The 21,316-nt window shown below is 35.0% G+C and overlaps 1 protein-coding gene across 1 annotated transcript; it reads left to right on the forward strand.

Moving 5' to 3' along the window:
- Positions 1 to 261: 261 nt before the first annotated feature.
- LOC110801293 (uncharacterized) lies at positions 262 to 20,957 on the forward strand. Its single transcript, XM_056836053.1, has 7 exons — positions 262 to 375; positions 694 to 714; positions 828 to 902; positions 1,070 to 1,095; positions 1,749 to 1,803; positions 1,863 to 1,933; positions 20,525 to 20,957. The coding sequence occupies exons 1-7, from the start codon at positions 262 to 264 to the stop codon at positions 20,955 to 20,957; spliced, it is 795 nt and encodes a 264-aa protein (XP_056692031.1).
- Positions 20,958 to 21,316: the final 359 nt, after the last annotated feature.

A 21,316-nucleotide genomic window follows, 5' to 3' on the forward strand; every position in this document is an offset into this window, starting at 1 on the left:
TATTCTTAATGTTTTCTTTGTTAATTCATGAGTTAATTTATTCTCACGTATTCTGTTTCTCTGAAGTTAATCTGCTTCCATCAGTCCGTGTGTATTTTTGTGTGTGTATGGGTGATGATATCTTTTGGTTAAACCCTTTCCGACTTATAACTTTTTTTATCATCTCCTTTTTTTCTCTATGTATCAGTAGAAGATAACTCTTTGTAGGGGTAGCTGGTGTTGCTGTGACTTTAACAACCAAAATATCATGTGGAAAACTAAATGAACATCACTGTTGTTATAGGAACATCACTGTTTTTACAGGAACATCACCGCCGTTACATTAACATCACATTGAATTGGAATAGCCATGCAATTAAACATGTTGAGGAACTAGTAAGTCTGACTACCTCTCTACTTCTCTTTTGCTTTTTTTATAATAGAACATGAGCTTTAAAGCGAGCTTTAAACAAAAGGAGACAAGATGAGACAGTCAAGCTATGTCATTTACTCTATTGGCCTGGAATGCTGAAGGCTAAAATTTGTATCATGATTAGTAAATTTGATGTCACTGTCTGAGTTATCTCCTAGCTTTAGTATATAACTAAACTGATGATCATCAATTTCTAATGCTGAATGAGTTTGATTGTTTTGATTATTCTTTTCCTTCAATTTTACTGAATGAGTTTATATTTCGATGTAATCTTATGACAGGTTAACCAGTATTATGACCTGGTTACTAGTTTCTACTAGTTTGGCCGGGGAGAGTCTTTTCATTTTGCTCACAGGTTCGCCTTTGTGTTTCTAAAACTCTTTCATGTAATTATGTTGTTAGCATGTTTCTCCAGCTTACATTTTTGTGGGAATGGAATATTGGAATTGCATGTAATTCTGTGCTTACAGATGGAATGGATAATCTCTGCGTGAAAGCATGAAACGCCATGAGCACTTCCTTGCTTTGTAACTAAAACTAAAACCTGGACAGAAGGTTGTTTTCTCTTTTCTTTTGGGGTATGTGAGGGACTAATTTCAGCACTATAAGATTTAATCTCAGTGTTTTCCTGATATTTGTGTGTTTGACATTCCTCAGGTGTTGGATGTAGGATGTAGGATGTGGTATTGGAGGACCATTCAGGGAAATTTCTAGATTCAGGTACGATCCTTGACATGTATCGCTACAAGTTCAATGGACGAATTGTTATATTCTTGTTCTTTAGATCTCAGGTCTTGTGAGTTTGTCTCTTTTAGAAAAACTATATGTTCTTTGCATTGCATATCAAATATTTTGTACTATCAATAAACACTGTTGATAATCATGTTGGTGTTCTACAGTGAAGTTATGAAGTCTTAGTTTGGTACTACATGTTATTGTGTGATTGCTTTCATGTCAAGACACACACATCTATGTTGTAAGGCAAGTGTCAAGTTTGTTATGCAGATTGCAAAGTAGTGTTTTACTCGGTATCTGCCAATTTCGCATTGTTGAACCAATCATACAGGCGTTGTTGTAAGTGTTGTGTAGGACCAGCTGATTGTATATGGTTCGAATATTCTGTTTACTATAAAGATAAATCATAAATGTCTTGAAAGTTCTGATCTTTTCTTTTTTTACATTTGGTTTATCTGATAACCTTTTTTATTTATTGTCACATAGATGGATTTATTCTGTGTAATATAAAGATAAATGTCTGGAAATTCTGACCTTTTCATTTTCTTTTTATTTGTTAACCTTTATTATTATTGTTGGAGAATTGTTTAATTTTTGGCAGCTCAACATTTGTGACAGGGTTGAACAATAATGAATATCAAATTACAAGGGGGAAGGTATATCCTACTCTTTCCTTTGGTGGTTTTTAGTTCTCTTGTTTCTATTTCTGCATTAGGCGAATGATTTTCAGGCCAGCATCCACTTTTACTTTTACCGTCAACCAACGGATACACATTTTTCAGCCAAGTATTTCAAGTAGTACTACCATTAATTCTTCTTGAAAGCCTATTAGCTCAAACGGTAGAGCAATGTGCCACGCACATACACTACAAAAAAATGTGATATTTAATTTGTATTTAATCTAATGTTTAATTTAAATTTCTGTTTTTGTAAAGGTCTACACTCCGAGGATTGCGCCTTATGCGAGGAATTTGATGTGGTTCGTGAGCAATGGGCTAAGTTTTTTACCAGCAAGTATTTATTATTGGCTTTAGCGCGCTTGATCGGGTTGGTTTAGTTGTTATAGAATAAATTTTATATTAAAATGTATGTTTATGTTGAAATTGGAACATATATTTAAATGTAATATGTGCACTTTGGTTTTGGGATATATAGTATACAAAACTCCAGTTGTTGTTTTTATATTTGTTATACAGGTTGCGTTATTCTATTATTGTTTTGACATGTTTCTATATTTGGTGCAAGGCACTCTAGGTATCCCTAAACAAAATTAGAATTTTCCCGCCAAAAGTGCTTTTTTGCAGCGTACATATATATTGTACGCTGCAACAAGGGAAAAAAATTTCGCAAAATTCCAGACTTGTTGCAGCGTACAAATAAATGTACGCTGCAAAAAGTTGAGTCTTTTGCAGCGTACATATATATGTACGCTGCAACAAGTCCAAATTTTTGCCAATTTTTTGGCACTTGTTGCAGCGTACATACATATGTACGCTGCAAAAAACCCCTTTTAGCAGCGAACATTGTACGCTGCAACAAGTTCAGACTTGTTGCAGGCCCCCCAGTTGCAGCATACGATGTACGCTGCAACAGGGGTCTAAAAGCCCGCTGCAATAAGGGTTTTTTCTACTAGTGGATAGATCTAAAAGGATGATTAGACTTAGTCAAAGCACTTATATCAATAAGGTGCTTGAAAGGTTCAATATGGCTGACTCCAAGTGAGGCTACCTAACCATGTCTCATGGAATGATTCTAAGCAAGACTCAGTTCCCAAAACCACTGGATGAGCGTAGACAAATAAATGGGATTCCATATGAATCGTTGATTAGTTCAATAATGAATGCTATGATATGTACACGCCCAGATGTTGCGTACGCACTCAGTGCTACGAGCAGATACCATTCAGACCTAGGAGAGGCACATTGGATTTCTGCCAAGAATATTCAGAAGTCCTTGAAAAGGCACAAAGATGATTTCCTGGTCTATGGTGGAGATGATGAATTAATTGTTAAAGGCTATACGAACGCAAGTTTCCAAATCGACAAAGATGATTTCAGATCACAGTCTGGGTTTGTCTTCTGCCTCAACGGAGGTGTTGTAAGTTGGAAAACTGCTAAACAGAGCACGATTGCGGATTCTAAAACTGAAGCGGAGTACATTGCTGCACATGAAGAAGCAAAGGAAGCTTTTTGGCTAAGAAAGTTCATAGGTTAACTTGGTATAGTCCCCTCCATTAAAGGACCAATAGCTATATCTTGTGACAATAACAGAGCTTTTGCACAAGCAAAGGAGCCTAGACACCACCAAGAGAGTCAAGCATGTACTTCATAGATTTCACCTTCTACGTGTAACACCCCGACAATTCTCTCTTTTCTAAAATAATCTTTTAATATAAAACGTAGAGAATTATCAAGGCATTAACGCCCGTGTGAAAACGTAACGGCTTACTCAGAATTTTGCAGCGGAAAACATAAAACTAACTTTAGGTTTATAAACAATCTATTACAGATTTAATCCCAAAAATCATCCAACGAAAATAAGGAAATATAAATAGTACGACAAGTTTAAAGTCCCAATTAACAAACCCAAGTTAACTTAGCAAATCAAAACTAAATACAAGCTCTCTATTCCCGATCCCAATGATGCAACATCTTCAAACCTGCAGATGGACAATGCTTATTGATCCTTAGAGACTGCTCACCAAAGATTGGGTCATCACAGGATCAATAAGGCATAGCCATGATCAACATGCACAAGCAAAAGCACGTAATCAGCAAAGCTGAGTACTACATACTAAATCAATAATAATCCTAACATGATTCTATTAAACGAACAATCCTAACATGGTACTAAATAAAACATAAGCAGGATAATCAAGATATATTGACTTGAAGACTATACTTGACTCAACTAGACCTTTGTATCATTAACATTATTTTAATTGAAATAGTCAATGGACTGAGTTGTCTACTAGAAACTTCTTCTTCTTCACTAAGGAAGACGAGGTACGGGCGCGACTCCGTAAACCCCAATGACCTGCGATATTGAGGGACTTTTTAAATAAAAATAGAACCGGTGATCAATCCGGCCCCAGAAAAAGCCATAGGCTACCCATGACCCCAACTCCTGATTGTCCGTCACTTTAGACGTGCACAGTCTAAAGCTATTGCTACTCATTTTCACTTTACATGACTTAACTTTTAATACTTGGTTATGACTCATTAAACATAAATATATTCATCATATTCTCAATACAACACACATCCAAGCACACGGTATGTACGTACCTTGTGTAAACAAACTGATAGGACACTTTAACGAATTCAAAAGTCACCCACAAAGAATTCTCCGCCTAAAATAATCAAGAAACGTACCCAAATCAATTCCTAATCATTGGCAACCATAACAAAGAATTCTAAATGCATCCTAAACATATTTAGAACATTCCCCAATATCAAAACTTAAACCTTTGATTTCCTAGCATCATAATTATTGAATTAGTGATTGAAATTCATTGAAAACTCTTTGCAAACATCGTACTTTAAATTTTCAGCAATATAACTAATTTCAAACTACTCCAAAACATAATTAACATTCTTAGAATCATAAAAATAATAGCTTTAATAATATATAATCGTTCTATTATGATTTAAAGCCATTAAAACCTCAAAAGTCACACTTTACTACTTAAAGGCACTAATTTAACCAATATAATATAATCTGAAAATTAGTAACTTTATTATATAATTCGTATAATCTGAAATATATAATTTAAATCATAAAAACTATAACTTTAATTCAAGAAAACATAATTCGAATTAATAAAACATGATTAAACCCTAACTTATATTTTAATCAACCAAAACTGAAAATAATTAGTTTATAATATCAACACCAAATCTGAAAATCATATTCAAACCATAAAGATTATAAATTTAATTCAAGAACATAAATTAAATTATTAAAACGTAATTAAAACATTAATTAGTTTTAAGGGTTTGGAAATAACCAAAGGAGAGGAGGAGTGATGGCCGGCGGTGACTAGGGCACGGCGGGGACAGCGGTGGTACTGGGCGGCGGCACTGGTCGGGTCAGGTGCTGCGCACGATGGTTGCTGGTGGTTGGCGAGGTGGACTTGTGCAGCAAGCAAGGAGGAGGTCGAAAGAGAATAGAAAAACGAGAGGGAGGAAAAGGGGAGCACCGGCCTGACTGAGACGCGGTGGCTGATGGTGTGGGCGACGGAGGCAGCGGCGCAGCAAGGCAGCGCAACAGCAGCGTCAGTGGAGGCTGGTCGAACACACAAACAGAAGTTAAGGGGAGAGCAAGAAACGAAACAAAGAGAGAAGAAGGAGGACGAACGAGATAAGAGATTTACCGGCGGCGAGGACGATGGTGGTCCGGCCTGAAGTGACAGTGGCTGGTGGCTAAGCAACGACGTGAAGGAGGAGAGAAAACGGCTGAGAGGTTGAGGGCTTGCAACTTCACGTGAATGATGAGAACGAAAAGGGTTTTGGGTGTTTCTTGTTTCTTTTTCTTTTTTTTTGCTTTTTACGTGAATTGAAAGAGAAGGAAAGGAGTAAAGTGTTTTGGGTCTTATTATTTGGGCTTTGCCAATTGGGCTAGAATTAGGAGTTTAATTTTAGGATTCGAATCCAAAACCGAAATAAGATCGTTTTCTAAATTCAATCGATTTTCTTAATTCAAATTCTTTTTAACTTAAAATTCTAAAATTATTCTTGATTGCACAAACCGTTAAAATATTTAGAATATATTTAAATAAAATTAAATATACATTAAATATATAATAAAGTTCTAAAATCGTTAAATATTTAGAACGTACTTAAAATAAAATAAATATACGTTAATTATATATTTATTACTTAAAATTCATAAATTCTATTTAAATATAAATAATATACGTTAAAATATATTAATAAAATTTATAAATTTACGGGGGATTACAATCTACCCCTCTTAAAAGAAGTTTCGTCCCGAAACTTGACACGAAATTTCCCACATTTTCCCCAAAACTTTTAACTTATTCTTACTAGAGAAGTACTTGTGCCACCTACGTGCACTCTTTTGCCAACTCAAAGCTATTTGTGTTACTCATGAACACCTTTTCTTATGCGGAGAATCTATTAGCTTTGCATCAACTTGTAAAATTTGCTAAAATAAGCACAAAAATGCCACAAAATAGGTAAAAGGCGCGAATTTCTATCGCATTCTACCCCCCTTAAAGAAAACGAGTTACGCCCTCGTGACTCACCTCAGGGAATAACTAACCAAAATTCTCTTTTGACGAATTCTATCCTCAAAATTCCTATATCACTAAAACTACTAACTTTAGACTCTTAACAACAAATGACAAAACGAAATAATAAGTTTCTACCGAATCAAATAATGTTTTAACTAGCACGAAGTTAATAGAAAAGTACCAGAATCTATATCGGCAGATCGTTCATCCTCATTCTGATTCATCATGTACAACTTTCCCGGAGCCTTATTCGGGTTGTTGTTATCATTTGCAGGCTTATTATAGTTCTCTTGATTGTTTTGTGCCCCTCCAGGCTTTGAATTTTGACCTCCAGACTGGTTAAACTTCACTTGGTTTCCACCTCCATTACTATTTTGTTCCTTTCTGTGCTTAGTGAAGCACTCATACTCCCTATGTCCCCTTTTCTGACAATAGTTGCAGGTCACTAATTCTCCTTTGCAGTTCTTACCAGGGTGATTGTTACTGCACATCTTGCAATGATGCACTCTCTCAGACGGGTTCGAGTTATTGTGGTGCCCCTGATTGTTTCCTCCATGGAAATTTCCATTTCCATTCCCATTTCCGTTTCTATTCCTTTTAAAGTTTTCTTGGTTACCCCCAGCATTAAAATCTTTCCTCTTTTCCCCAATTACCACAGTTTTCTTTTCCCTTCTAGACTGCAGACCATAAATATGAGCAGCTCTCCCGTACACTATGTCTAAGGATGTAAAAGTTTCTCCACCTAATCCCAATTGAATTTCATCAGTCAGTCCTTGCTCAAACCTTTGAGCCTTTAGCTCCTCAGTAACTACCACTTTAGGTGCAAACCTCGATAAAGCTATAAACTTGCTATAGTATTCAGCGATAGTCATATTCCCCATCCTAAGGTTGATGAACTCCTGCGCTTTCTGCTTTCTCATAAAAGGAGGATAAAACTTCCCCCTCAATGCAACAATAAATGAATCCCAATTGAATCCCTCAACAGCACTTAGTCTAGTTCCATTTTCCTTCCACCAAAGGCCAGCCTCATCTTTCAGGTAAAGGACAGCTTGACTTACTCTCATACTCCCAGGGCAACTCACAGCCTCAAATAGTTTCTCAAACTCCCTAATCCAGTTTTCCAGGAAGGTTGGGTCGGCTTGCCCCTTGAAATACGGTGGCTTAACCTTAGAAAGTCTTTCAAACATTTCCCCTGCAGAGTCGGGGCGCTCAGTTCTCTCTTGGGTTAGCTTTTCCGCCAAGAGGCGAATCACAGCAGCTAGATCATTGTTGTTGGCCATTCTAGAATGCGACCTGCAATTAGTATATTCTACTTTAGGTTTGAAACATCACTTACGTTATCCCATACAATTTAATACTTGAATTGACCATAAAGATCGCCTCAACCAACAATGTTCACATTAATACACATCATTTACGAATGCACGACAATCGTTTACGAAGGTGCAACGATCGTCTATAAGATGCAATAATCATTGAAAAATAATCATCCTGAATAATTCACGAAAGACATTTACACACTATACATAAGGCATAACATTTTGAATCATATTGGTCATGAGGGTCTAGATTGGCCCTCACTTCCTTTATGTACTCAAATCATTTAATATTTTTGTGGAAATTGAATTGATCCACAATTCACACTGAGTATGCAACCAATAGGAAGATTAATCCACGACGTACTACCTAGAGGTTGGGGTATTATGGAATCCTCAAAATAGAATAAAGAACAATTCCTTGAAAACTTTAACTTTTATTGCTAACTCCATAGAGATTTATTACATCCTTGAAAATAATAAAGAATATTTCAAACTTCAATAAACTTAAGCCTTAAACAGTTGTAGCTTTGCTACTTATTCTTTAAAACATAAAAGAGCTAATTAACTATTTATGACTTCAAAATATTTGTGGCCTTTTGCCTATCCATTGTTCCTGAAACTTGTGGAGTGAAATTTAGATCTCAAGATCATCGAACTCTTCTTCAGGTTCTTCATCGGGGTCTTCCTCAAGGTTTGCATCTTCACCTATGTCTTCATCTTGATTAGGCTCACTTGCCATCTCCTGTTCACTTTCGAGCTCTGCATCCGAATCACTAGAGATCTCAATGGTTGGCTCATGAGCCGCTGGGTTAGGATTCTCTGCCTCAACACCTACATTCTCATTCTCCACAACTACATCATTTTCCTCTAGGTCATTATTTACACTTATTCCCATAGGTTCTTCTGTAACTGAATCTCCAACATGACTCCCTACGATTTTACCGTCTCTAAACCCACTTTCTGCCGCTTCAATAATGGTGGTCAGAATTTCTGAATCATATTTCCATCTACCATCCCAAGTTCCATACTTAGCCAAGTTTGGAGTTCCATTATCAGAATGCATGTCTTTAAACTTTTCCTTGAGTTCTAGGTATGGAAATTTGTTAGGTAAGCAATTAATGATAGTGGCTGCTATGATATCCTTTCTCATTAAGATAGGTTGCCCTTGAACTTTAGCATAATATTCACATCCAAACACAATTTTCTTCACGTAAATATCAGGGGTTTCTATATCAAGTTTCTCGAAGGATCCTATGTTGGTATACTTGGAAAGAAACATTTTATTCCTGAAATAAACAATTCAAGGTCTCACTAACGATTTTCCAGCCAAAACATAAACAAGGTTCAATAATCAATAAGTTATGTGGAATCAAACAATTCTTTATGCACATGTAAATGTAACACTTGAACAATTAGCACATGCACATACATAACAATCAATTTCTTATCATTGACTAGCTACTAATGCACATATAATTCTATCTTATATGCCCTTCTTATACTACCCATCTCTCATAAACTAAAGCATTAGGATCATTTATATAACGAAATAAAAGAACGAAAATATAATAAAATTATAACATAGAATAATAACATAAATAAAATATAAAATAAATAAAGTGAAATAAGTTAAGAAAATGAATAGCGAATAAATTCGAGGATAAAGTTATTAATTCGAAAAGATTTATATTTCCTAATTAACGAATTCTAACTCTTGAAACAACTTAAAAAAAATTGAACTCCTTTTTTTTTTTTTTTTTTTAAAAAAAATGTATTCATATTAATTTTATGTATTTGTTTGAATAAGAAATAATAAGAAAAATAAAAATGTCGAAAGTATCACTTTAACTTGGAAAAATAATCTGATTTCGAACGTAAATAAGGAATATCGTATACTTTCAAACAAGATAAAAGGAAATCGGCCCCCCAAAAAAAAGTACCAATTTTTGAACACTATAATACGTAGAAGCTCGATTTTTTTAGAAATTTATTTTAAATAACTAGATAGTTAGGCGCCTAAAAATTAATTAAAGTAAAACCTTAGCTTCTAGATACCACTTTGTAACACCCCGACAATTCTCTCTTTTCTAAAATAATCTTTTAATATAAAACGTAGAGAATTATCAAGGCATTAACGCCCGTGTGAAAACGTAACGGCTTACTCAGAATTTTGCAGCGGAAAACATAAAACTAACTTTAGGTTTATAAACAATCTATTACAGATTTAATCCCAAAAATCATCCAACGAAAATAAGGAAATATAAATAGTACGACAAGTTTAAAGTCCCAATTAACAAACCCAAGTTAACTTAGCAAATCAAAACTAAATACAAGCTCTCTATTCCCGATCCCAATGATGCAACATCTTCAAACCTGCAGATGGACAATGCTTATTGATCCTTAGAGACTGCTCACCAAAGATTGGGTCATCACAGGATCAATAAGGCATAGCCATGATCAACATGCACAAGCAAAAGCACGTAATCAGCAAAGCTGAGTACTACATACTAAATCAATAATAATCCTAACATGATTCTATTAAACGAACAATCCTAACATGGTACTAAATAAAACATAAGCAGGATAATCAAGATATATTGACTTGAAGACTATACTTGACTCAACTAGACCTTTGTATCATTAACATTATTTTAATTGAAATAGTCAATGGACTGAGTTGTCTACTAGAAACTTCTTCTTCTTCACTAAGGAAGACGAGGTACGGGCGCGACTCCGTAAACCCCAATGACCTGCGATATTGAGGGACTTTTTAAATAAAAATAGAACCGGTGATCAATCCGGCCCCAGAAAAAGCCATAGGCTACCCATGACCCCAACTCCTGATTGTCCGTCACTTTAGACGTGCACAGTCTAAAGCTATTGCTACTCATTTTCACTTTACATGACTTAACTTTTAATACTTGGTTATGACTCATTAAACATAAATATTATATTCAACAAGTAAACACAACTTCTTTTATCTTTGAATTAAACCAGTGATCACAACATTCAACCAAGAGCCAATTCCAACTATTTTAATCCTTCCTTTATCCATATTTAAAAACCTTTATTAGGTATAAGGTTCAACCACCAAACAAGGTCCTCGGCCCTTATAAAGTAGTGAAAATCTAAAGAGGAACAACGATCAATAAAGATCTAAACCAATATTAAATAATATAAAGTTCCACAAAACCAACATGCTTGCATCAATATTCCATGCTAACATGATTCAATTCTTATAAATAAAGTTCTATGTTCAACGCATTAATTCAACGACGTTGAACATGAAATTCCAACATAAACAAGTTCATAAATATATTCATCATATTCTCAATACAACACACATCCAAGCACACGGTATGTACGTACCTTGTGTAAACAAACTGATAGGCCACTTTAAAGAATTCAAAAGTCACCCACAAAGAATTCTCCGCCTAAAATAATCAAGAAACGTACCCAAATCAATTCCTAATCATTGGCAACCATAACAAAGAATTCTAAATGCATCCTAAACATATTTAGAACATTCCCCAATATCAAAACTTAAACCTTTGATTTCCTAGCATCATAATTATTGAATTAGTGATTGAAATTCATTGAAAACTCTTTGCAAACATCGTACTTTAAATTTTCAGCAATATAACTAATTTCAAACTACTCCAAAACATAATTAACATTCTTAGAATCATAAAAATAATAGCTTTAATAATATATAATCGTTCTATTATGATTTAAAGCCATTAAAACCTCAAAAGTCACACTTTACTACTTAAAGGCACTAATTTAACCAATATAATATAATCTGAAAATTAGTAACTTTATTATATAATTCGTATAATCTGAAATATATAATTTAAATCATAAAAACTATAACTTTAATTCAAGAAAACATAATTCGAATTAATAAAACATGATTAAACCCTAACTTATATTTTAATCAACCAAAACTGAAAATAATTAGTTTATAATATCAACACCAAATCTGAAAATCATATTCAAACCATAAAGATTATAAATTTAATTCAAGAACATAAATTAAATTATTAAAACGTAATTAAAACATTAATTAGTTTTAAGGGTTTGGAAATAACCAAAGGAGAGGAGGAGTGATGGCCAGCGGTGACTAGGGCACGGCGGGGACAGCGGTGGTACTGGGCGGCGGCACTGGTCGGGTCAGGTGCTGCGCACGGTGGTTGCTGGTGGTTGGCGAGGTGGACTTGTGCAGCAAGCAAGGAGGAGGTCGAAAGAGAATAGAAAAACGAGAGGGAGGAAAAGGGGAGCACCGGCCTGACTGAGACGCGGTGGCTGATGGTGTGGGCGACGGAGGCAGCGGCGCAGCAAGGCAGCGCAACAGCAGCGTCAGTGGAGGCTGGTCGAACACACAAACAGAAGTTAAGGGGAGAGCAAGAAACGAAACAAAGAGAGAAGAAGGAGGACGAACGAGATAAGAGATTTACCGGCGGCGAGGACGATGGTGGTCCGGCCTGAAGTGACATTGGCTGGTGGCTGAGCAACGACGTGAAGGAGGAGAGAAAACGGCTGAGAGGTTGAGGGCTTGCAACTTCACGTGAATGATGAGAACGAAAAGGGTTTTGGGTGTTTCTTGTTTCTTTTTTTTTTTTTTGCTTATTACGTGAATTGAAAGAGAAGGAAAGGAGTAAAGTGTTTTGGGTCTTATTATTTGGGCTTTGCCAATTGGGCTAGAATTAGGAGTTTAATTTTAAGATTCGACTCCAAAACCGAAATAAGATCGTTTTCTAAATTCAATCGATTTTCTAAATTCAAATTCTTTTTAACTTAAAATTCTAAAATTATTCTTGATTGCACAAACCGTTAAAATATTTAGAATATATTTAAATAAAATTAAATATACATTAAATATATAATAAAGTTCTAAAATCGTTAAATATTTAGAACGTACTTAAAATAAAATAAATATACGTTAATTATATATTTATTACTTAAAATTCATAAATTCTATTTAAATATAAATAATATACGTTAAAATATATTAATAAAATTTATAAATTTACGGGGGATTACACTACGAGAGTTCGTGGAAAGAAAAGAAGTCGAGATAAGCAAGATTGGAACTGACGACAACATCTCAGATCTATTGACTAAACCTCTGCCGCAAGCGAAGCACAACTCGCACACTGCAGCTATTGGAATCAACCATGTTGGTGAAGGAAATAATGCCCTTGGTCCAAGTATGAATTTAATGGTAATTCTAATAAATGCGGTTCAGTGTTAATTATACAAGTTACTAAGTGAACTGTATGCCTAGCTAGAGGCCGCTTCAGTTCGAGTGGAATTAATAATATTAATCCACAGCTTACTCTTGACTGAACCCGTAGGGTCACACAAATATTTAAAGGAATTAAATACTCCATCTATGGATATTCGAAATCGACGGATCTCGGTTCCAGTGGGAGCTGAAATCGTCAAAGGCAAATTATGAATACTCAGGAAACGATGATATTGCCGGAAACGGAAATATAGATCGTATCGGAAATATAAATATTATCCAAGTCGTAGATGTTGCCGGAAACGGAAACATGGTACGTATCGGAAAATATTATTGGAAATGGAAATATTTCCGGAATCGGAAATATTGCCTGAAACGGAAATATTGTCTGAATCGGAATTATTATCGGAATCGGAAAATAATTCCGGAATCGGAAATATTAAATATTTGTTCGAAACGGAAATTAATTCCGGAATCGGAAACATTAAATATTGCTCGAATCGGAAATGAATTCCGGAATCGGAAAATTAATCGGAAGCGCATCGTACGAATAAGCATCGGACGAGCTTGCTAGACGAAGGCCCAGCACGAAGCCAGGCCCATGTCCAGCAAGCCCAGCGCGCGACGCAAGCAGTCAGAGGCACGCCAGGCCCAGCGCAAGGCCAGGCCCAGCGCGCCAAGGCTGCGAGCGCCATGGGCTGCGAGGCAGCACGCGGGCTGCGCTCGTGGGCTGCGAGCAGTGAGGCTGCGCGCGCGCGGTCATGGCCTGCTCGCATGTGGGCCGTGCTCGTGTGCGTGTTGGAGTTTGTGCATACTTTGAATCCTTAAGTGATTAGGATTAGATTAATTTTCTGATTTTCTAGTTCTAATGGAACTCTAATTCAAATAGAGTTAGGATTCTTGAGTCCTAGTGAAATTCCGATTCCATATTAATACCCTATGAATAGGTGATCATATTTCACAATTTATACAACATATCACAATTAAGTATTCATAAGTTTTAGGCTTAAAACTCAGATTTTTATTTGCTATAAAATCCGAAAACATTCATAGAACCTTAGGTGCAATTCTAGTTAATTAAATCTAAGGCGGATCCGGACGTGCTGTGGACTTTCTACGGAGGGACGACATTTGGAGTCCTAGAATTGTTCTTGTTCGGTTCGGGCGCAGCTAGGGAGGGCACGCTACAAAGAGTATGCATCCTAAATTATGCTAATTGTTATGTGGCAATTAATTTGGATTCCTGGCTTAATGGTTTTTCCGCATGATTTATATTCCATTATATGTATCATAACCTAACAGTGGTATCACGAGCCTCTAATTAATTCCATAATAATTAGTTAACATGGTTAAATTTATAAATTTGCAAGGAAGTAAAAGGGGTGATTATTTTCGTAATTGTAATTAATTGCAAATTTGCGATTATTTAATTATATGTTCGCAAGTTTTTCGGAAGTTTCTTCGTTTCTTAACGAAATCGAGTGATTTTTGTCTCAATTTTGTATGTAAAAGGCATTCTAAAATTTTGACAAAAAAACTCTTTTTCGTCCGAACCCGGAATTCCAAAATTCGAAGCCTAACTATGACTTTTCGGAGGTTTTAGTTTTTCGAACGCAAAATTTGTAATTTTTAAGATGTTAAATTAAATATTTGCGCTTCTTGTTGTTAAATCTTGAATTTTAGATTGACCTACTGTATATGTTTAACAAATTTGAATGCCTAAGCTTGGAAATTATGCAACCTAATTTGTAATTGTAATTAATTTGTTGAAATTAGAATAATTTAGAATTTGATTTGATTTTCATAATTAATTGACAATTTAATTAGGCATCCATGATTAAAAACCACAATAAAAATTGTTAATTTTTGATAAATTTTAAATTTTTATGACCTAGATTTGAATCCATGATAATCGGAAATTAATTGATTAATAAATTTTCGATTTTTCGCCCTAAATTTATGAAATTAATATGATTTATTAATTTGTCTATAAAGTTGAATTAAAAAAAAAATTAATTTTTATATGAATCGCTCATGAAAGTTGCACGCACAAAGCAATGGACGCTACGTGTTACCCTTAAGGGTGTTGTATAGTGCGGGCATGCGACGACGAGCAAGGGAGCTCGTCGCCCATGCGGTACGAATGCAGCGAGCACCAAGCGTGGCGCGCGCGCAAGGCTGTGATGCATGGGCGTGTGTGTTGCGCGCATGGGCGATGGGCGATGAGGCAAGGCACAGCCAGACAAGGCGCGCGCGCGCGAGAGCGAGAGCCGGCTCGACCAGCGAGCGCTGCTCCGCGCCAGAGAGCGATGGCTCGCGCCAGCGAGCGATGCCTCGCCCAGCGCGTGATGGCTCGCTCACAGCGAGCGATGCCTCGCCAAACAACTGCTGTGCTACGAAGCGAGCGAGTTGCTGCTGCGCCTAGGCGTGGCTCGGCTTGCTGTGTCTAGGTGTGGTTGCTGCTCGTGCCTTGCCATGCGATCAGTCGAGGGGCGTTGATGCCTCGTGCACTCGACGGGGCATGGGCGCAAGCCCATGGCCTCGTCTTGTTCCGATTGATGCGTTTTGAATTTAATTTTGAATTTTCAGTTCAGACCCGATTTTAATTAATTTTAAAATTCGTTAATTTTTCTCGGAGTTTAATTTTGAATAATTTAATTATTATAAATTTTATTTATACTAATTATTTTACTAAAATTAAAACCTTGATTATAATTAAATTAATTATTTAATAAACTGAAAATAAATTAAAGGATTCAAATATTAATTTATATGAGCTTTAAATTTTAATTAAATTTGTATGTTTCCTGTTAGACTAGGAAATACAATTTTATGTTTAAAATTAGTAAAGCATGTAAATTTATTGGTTTAAGTGGGAGCGTTCTTAGTCATAAACTCTTGATTAGTTCTACAATCCTTTAAGTTTAAAACAACTTGATTAGAATTAATAAGGATTGAATAATTGGTAGATTATTGGAACCCTTGATTAATTGCTGCAAATATTTATGTGATGCATAATATGTTCAACTAACCAGCTAAGTGGGCCATTCATTGATAAATGAATGGGTGAATGGAATATTGTAAATGTTCTATTTTGCAGGTTATGGAAAGTGACTAGTATGGCCCAAATAGGATAGAAAATATGGTCTGCGTACCATTAATTTGAATGTAAAATTGGTCTAATGCACCAAAGTTTTTTATTTAAATATGGTTTGCGTACCATCAAATAGTTGTAATTAGTTTAAATTATAGCTTATCCTATTTGAAGAAAATGACGCCTCCCATGGTGAAATTCAAGACGGAATTTCCAATCCATTTTCAAGACGGAATTTGAAGTTGAAGCTTCAAGATGAAGTCGGGCCATACTAGATCAAAATTATATCTTATGCATGCTTTAAGTTATTTATTTCTTTTAAATATGTCTTAAATATGCATGAGATTATGGCTTGATTATGTTGCATGATTAAGGATTTTTAGTTCACTTAAAATCTAACCAACATAGTAAGAGCCTTAAGTTCCAAACTTTATAATTGAGTTAAAAGGTGCCATGCCAAAATAACACTTACTTGGATAACCTTTACATCAATCTTAGTAATAGTTTTACGCTCAGCGAGGTGTTACTTATTGATCCTAAAGGGGTAAGGTACACAAATAATTGTGAGTACATGTTAGTTTTGGTGAAACACAACGATATAAGTAAGGAGTCCTTTTATGTCGTGGCAAATGAGATAGGTTTACCTAATAAGTCCTTAGACGTACCTATCAACCAAGAATAGTTTCTAGACTATTAGCAAAGGCTTTGCTTACCTAAAATATTTTAGAATTGAGTCTAAATACATAATGTGCTTAATTCTTCGATGATTTTAGGATCTTGGATTCATTTTATTCAAACCTGCCAGAACAATAAATTCGAATAAAATGTCAATGACTTGTTTAAATTGCATGATTGCTTTAAATTTTCAAGTTATTACTCATGATAAATGTTTAGACTTTGCATGCTTCAATGTATGTTTTAATTAACGTTTATAATTAAATATCTTGCACTGCAGTAAATCCTTTTAGGAAGGTAACAGTAAATTTTCTCAATTGGTAGTGAATCCAAGAACGATTCACGGAAATGAGAGAAATGAGCAAATTAAAATGTACGTTTCTTTTAGCGACTTTTATGGTTGTTTTCGAGTATCAAAGTCGAATGGCAAACCAATTGATGCTTGTAGATTCAAAATACAATGTAGTTTTGAGATCATAAAGCATTGAGTTTAAACGCTCAGCCTTACCAATGGTTAACAACCGCATATCTTTGTCCATTTAAATTCTCGAATGAGTCTAGTCCCTAGACATTCGAATAGATCGATGCTTAGAGAACTTTAGAAGCTTCTGGTAAGATCAACTAGTTGAAACAAAATATTCAACATACATTAAATGGTAAGAACTTTGTTGGATTGACATTGGACATGTCTAAACAAAGTATAAAAGTCAACACTAAAGAATTCAATTCTTAAGACTATAAGAAAGGGTACAAGAAATAGGAAAACAAGGAACAAATGAAAGGAATTTACGATTCCGTTTCTACCTATAAGTTTATGTTTAAAGAGAAGTGACCTAGCAATCAAACATCCTTGGTATCATATACCGCTTGAGGTTCTTACGTCGGTAATAACTCAAACAATGGAAGCTAGGATGCACTAATGACCTACAAGTGGGAAATGAAGCATGGCATTGCTACATTAGTTGTAGGGTCATCTAGTTTGTTTTTTAAGTCCTTTCAAAGGCTGGAACTTAATGGCTATTTTGTTCCACAAATCAGCATACCCAAATTTCTGTTTTCAAACACAAAAAGACTCACATTCAGAAAAACAAAAACAATGTTTGTTTGTTTATTTGAATGAAATGGTCATTTACGGGTTGAGCCATGTATGCTTGATTAAAACAAACAACTCTTTAACAATAACAACTTTACTAGGTTCAAATCAATCTCTTGATTTGAGTTCCACAAACCTTTAGCATTGTTGCTTAGACCATATCAACAAGTTAACATTCAAAAGCTCTATTTTGATGGACTTTTGAAAGTTAATTGATTTCTAGATCATTCAAGACAAGCTAGTCTTACTTGTTGAAAGTAACAAAGATATGAACTATTGTTAGAACGCCTAGACAATAGAGTTCAAAGCTAAAGAAAGATTTTATGACTTTATTATTTCACATGTTTTGAGTGAATATGGTTTATTTACTTAAAGTGATATAAGTTTGAATTTGTTTGGCTAGTTCAAAGATTCATAGAAAAGTATAAATTCACCACTTGGCAAGAAATCATAAAGATCTAGGTTAGATCATGTTGATGATTACTTTAAGACCAAAATGATCGTCAATGATTGTGTGTTGTAATTTCACGATCTAGCTCCATAAGATATGGCATATCTACGTTGGAATGATCGAAGTCAATTGGTACTTGATTCGATCAATGATGAATCATAAAGATTTTTCCTATAATTTCTAAAACAAAATGCTCAACTACCACCAAAATAAACCAAATTCGTCAAAGCTGTTGAAAAGTAATTTCAGAATATCTTTTCAATAATATATATATCTAAAGAGCTTCTAAACTCAGTGGGAGCTTAGTGTTTGTTATTCAACAAATTAAGGCCCAAGTATAGATATATGTTTCATTGTGATTTATTCAAATGAGACACAAGGGTATTGTTTCTACCACGAATTTTTGAGAACATTATGTTTGTTTGCTCGAAATAATGTCCTTTTGGAGATTCGTTTCCAAAATGACAAGTGGGAGAAAATAGACCTCGAAAATATTTGAGGCAAACAACAAACATAAACGGGCATTCCGGAGGCTTTTCGAAGTTCTTCAGAAAATCCGAACACTTATTCTTCAAGGACTTTAGAAGTGGCTTTAAAGAATAAACATCTCTTGGAAGACTTTACAAGTGATTCAAGGAGAACAGAATATTCAAAGGACTTTCAAGTGGCTATTGATATTCTATTGTTTGATGTTCTAAACCCATGTAGGCATAGTGTTCAAGTCACTGAAACTATGAGATTCTTCTATTAGATAGTGAAGAAATATAGAGTCCATGTCACTGAAACTATGAGAATCTTTTATTAGATAGTGAAGAAACCTACAACTTACAGTCAAACTATTATCACGAAGATTAATGAGTTTGTGACCTGTAAGAAAGCTATGACGAAACCTAGATTCCCTAAAATGGTTAGAGGCCATATATAGACTCAAATATTTTAGATGGTTAAAGTCCATAAAACAGAATCAATGTTTTGATGATAAAATTGACATTTTGTTGATTTGTAAGAATAGTTTCACACCTATTGGTTGCAAGTTGGTTTTAAGGATAAAAACCATCAAAACATGAAATTGTGTCATCACAAAGCTGGATTAGTTGCTAAAGGTTACAAGCAAATTCAAGGGGTGGATTGTGTTGAAACCTCATGCATAATCGTAATGCTCAAGTCTATAAATCAAGCAATGATTGCATATTGGTACATATGGCAATTGGATGACAAAACGTATTCCTAAATAAAATGTTGGAATAAACTATGTACATGCCATGTCATAGGGATTTGTGGATCAAAATAATGCTTGAAATGAATGCTAGCTTAAGAAATCTAAGTATGGATTTAAGCAAGCAATTGGGAATTGGAACTGTATTTTAGTGAAGCTAATAAGTTTTTTAGTTTCATAAAATGTACATGATTCTTATAGATATATAAGTTGTTTAGTGGGAGTACATAAAACTTAATTGGTCCTATGTGTATCACATACATATCTCTCTATTGTGAAATAACACTCAAATGCTAATGACTTAGATTTGAAAATTATTCATCAATTATGGATCAAGGCGAAACTTAGTACATACTGGGTATTAAGATCTATTTACAAAGATCTTATAATATTGTTTTAGATTAAGTAATGGCATTTACTAAATCAAACACGAAAGACTCCATTGGAGATATTTCGACCCATATGAATAAATCTAAATAATGAATGTTTGAACTGTGTATAAGCCTTTACTAAGTTAAACATCAAAGATTCTAGATGAGATTCTTAACCTATATTATATGTCCGAGAATTTAGTTGGATTCAGTATCTACTGAAATTGGATAGCTAAAGTTACATGAATAGAATTCAAGTGGGAATAATTCTGCAAAAGAATTTATCATGTATGATATAATATGAGGGTCGCCAAAAACGTATCGTATGACTTTAGGCATGACGAACATATACCAATCTCTATTGATCTAAGTGAAGATCAACTAGATTGAGATCAAGAAAAACTTATGGCACTTGAAAAGGTACATAAGAATAGTTCTTGATTCAAGGAAATAAAGATATGCTAAATATTTATGCTACACGCATAAACACTGGAAAAGGATCAAGCAAGATCCCTTTGGAGTTAACCATTGGCAAGAACGAGCTATAGAGCACCGTGTTTTGAAATGGCAACATGGATTGAAGACCATGAGTTGTTGCGTGGGAAATTAAAAATTAATTTCTAGCTATTGACCACACTGATAGCCAACTGCAGAATGATGAAAAAAGAATTGAGATCCAAACTGAAGAAGTTCCTCCTAATCCAGGAGAGTGCATTTAAACAAAAATCCAGAATTCAATGGCTTAAACTGGGTGATTCAAATTCCAAGTTCTTCTTTAGTGCTATGAAGGAGAGAAATTCCAGGAATAGTATTGATGAGCTGTTTGATAGTGCAGGACAGAAACTGAGTACCAATAAAGAGATTACAGAAGAAATCAGGAGCTTTTATACAGCACTGATTGGTACTGCAGCTCCTTCTATTGTTGGTATTGATGTTGAGGTGGTTAGGAGGGGGAATCAACTTTCACCTGATGCTGCTGAAAGTTTGATTAGACCAGTGACAACTGCAGAGATAGATAAGGCTTTGAAATTCATAGATGTGAACAAAGCACCTGGCTTAGATGGTCTGCATAGCTTCTTTTTTTAAAAAGCATGGGGATTTTGAAAGATGATGTGTACACAGCAATTCAGGAATTTTTTGAGACTGGAATCCTCTTAAAACAGGTGAATAACACTGTTGTCACCCTCATTCCTAAAGTGCCTAATGCATCCAGTGTTAAAGACTTCAGGCCTATAGCCTGTTGTTCAGTTGTATACAAGCTCATCTCAAAGATCCTTACTGATAGGATGCACTCAGTAGTAGGTGAAGTTGTGGATTCAGCTCAATCTGGTTTTATACCTGGCAGGAACATTTCAGATAACATTTTGCTGGCCTCTGAACTCATAAAATGCTACTCTAGAAAACACATCTCTCCTAGGTGTATGATTAAAGTGGATCTTAAGAAG

Source organism: Spinacia oleracea, chromosome 2 (genome assembly GCF_020520425.1).
Source record: "Spinacia oleracea cultivar Varoflay chromosome 2, BTI_SOV_V1, whole genome shotgun sequence".
In the NCBI taxonomy this organism is placed as follows: domain Eukaryota; kingdom Viridiplantae; phylum Streptophyta; class Magnoliopsida; order Caryophyllales; family Amaranthaceae; genus Spinacia; species Spinacia oleracea.

Excerpts from the sequence above, each read along its gene's own strand:
- LOC110801293 (XM_056836053.1), top strand. The coding sequence starts at position 262 with ATGAACATCACTGTTGTTATAGGAACATCACTGTTTTTACAGGAACAT. Across the intron at positions 903-1,069 it reads ATGGAATGGATAATCTCTGC|GTGTTGGATGTAGGATGTAG; the intron begins GTGAAAGCATGA and ends GACATTCCTCAG. Across the intron at positions 1,096-1,748 it reads GATGTAGGATGTAGGATGTG|CTCAACATTTGTGACAGGGT; the intron begins GTATTGGAGGAC and ends AATTTTTGGCAG.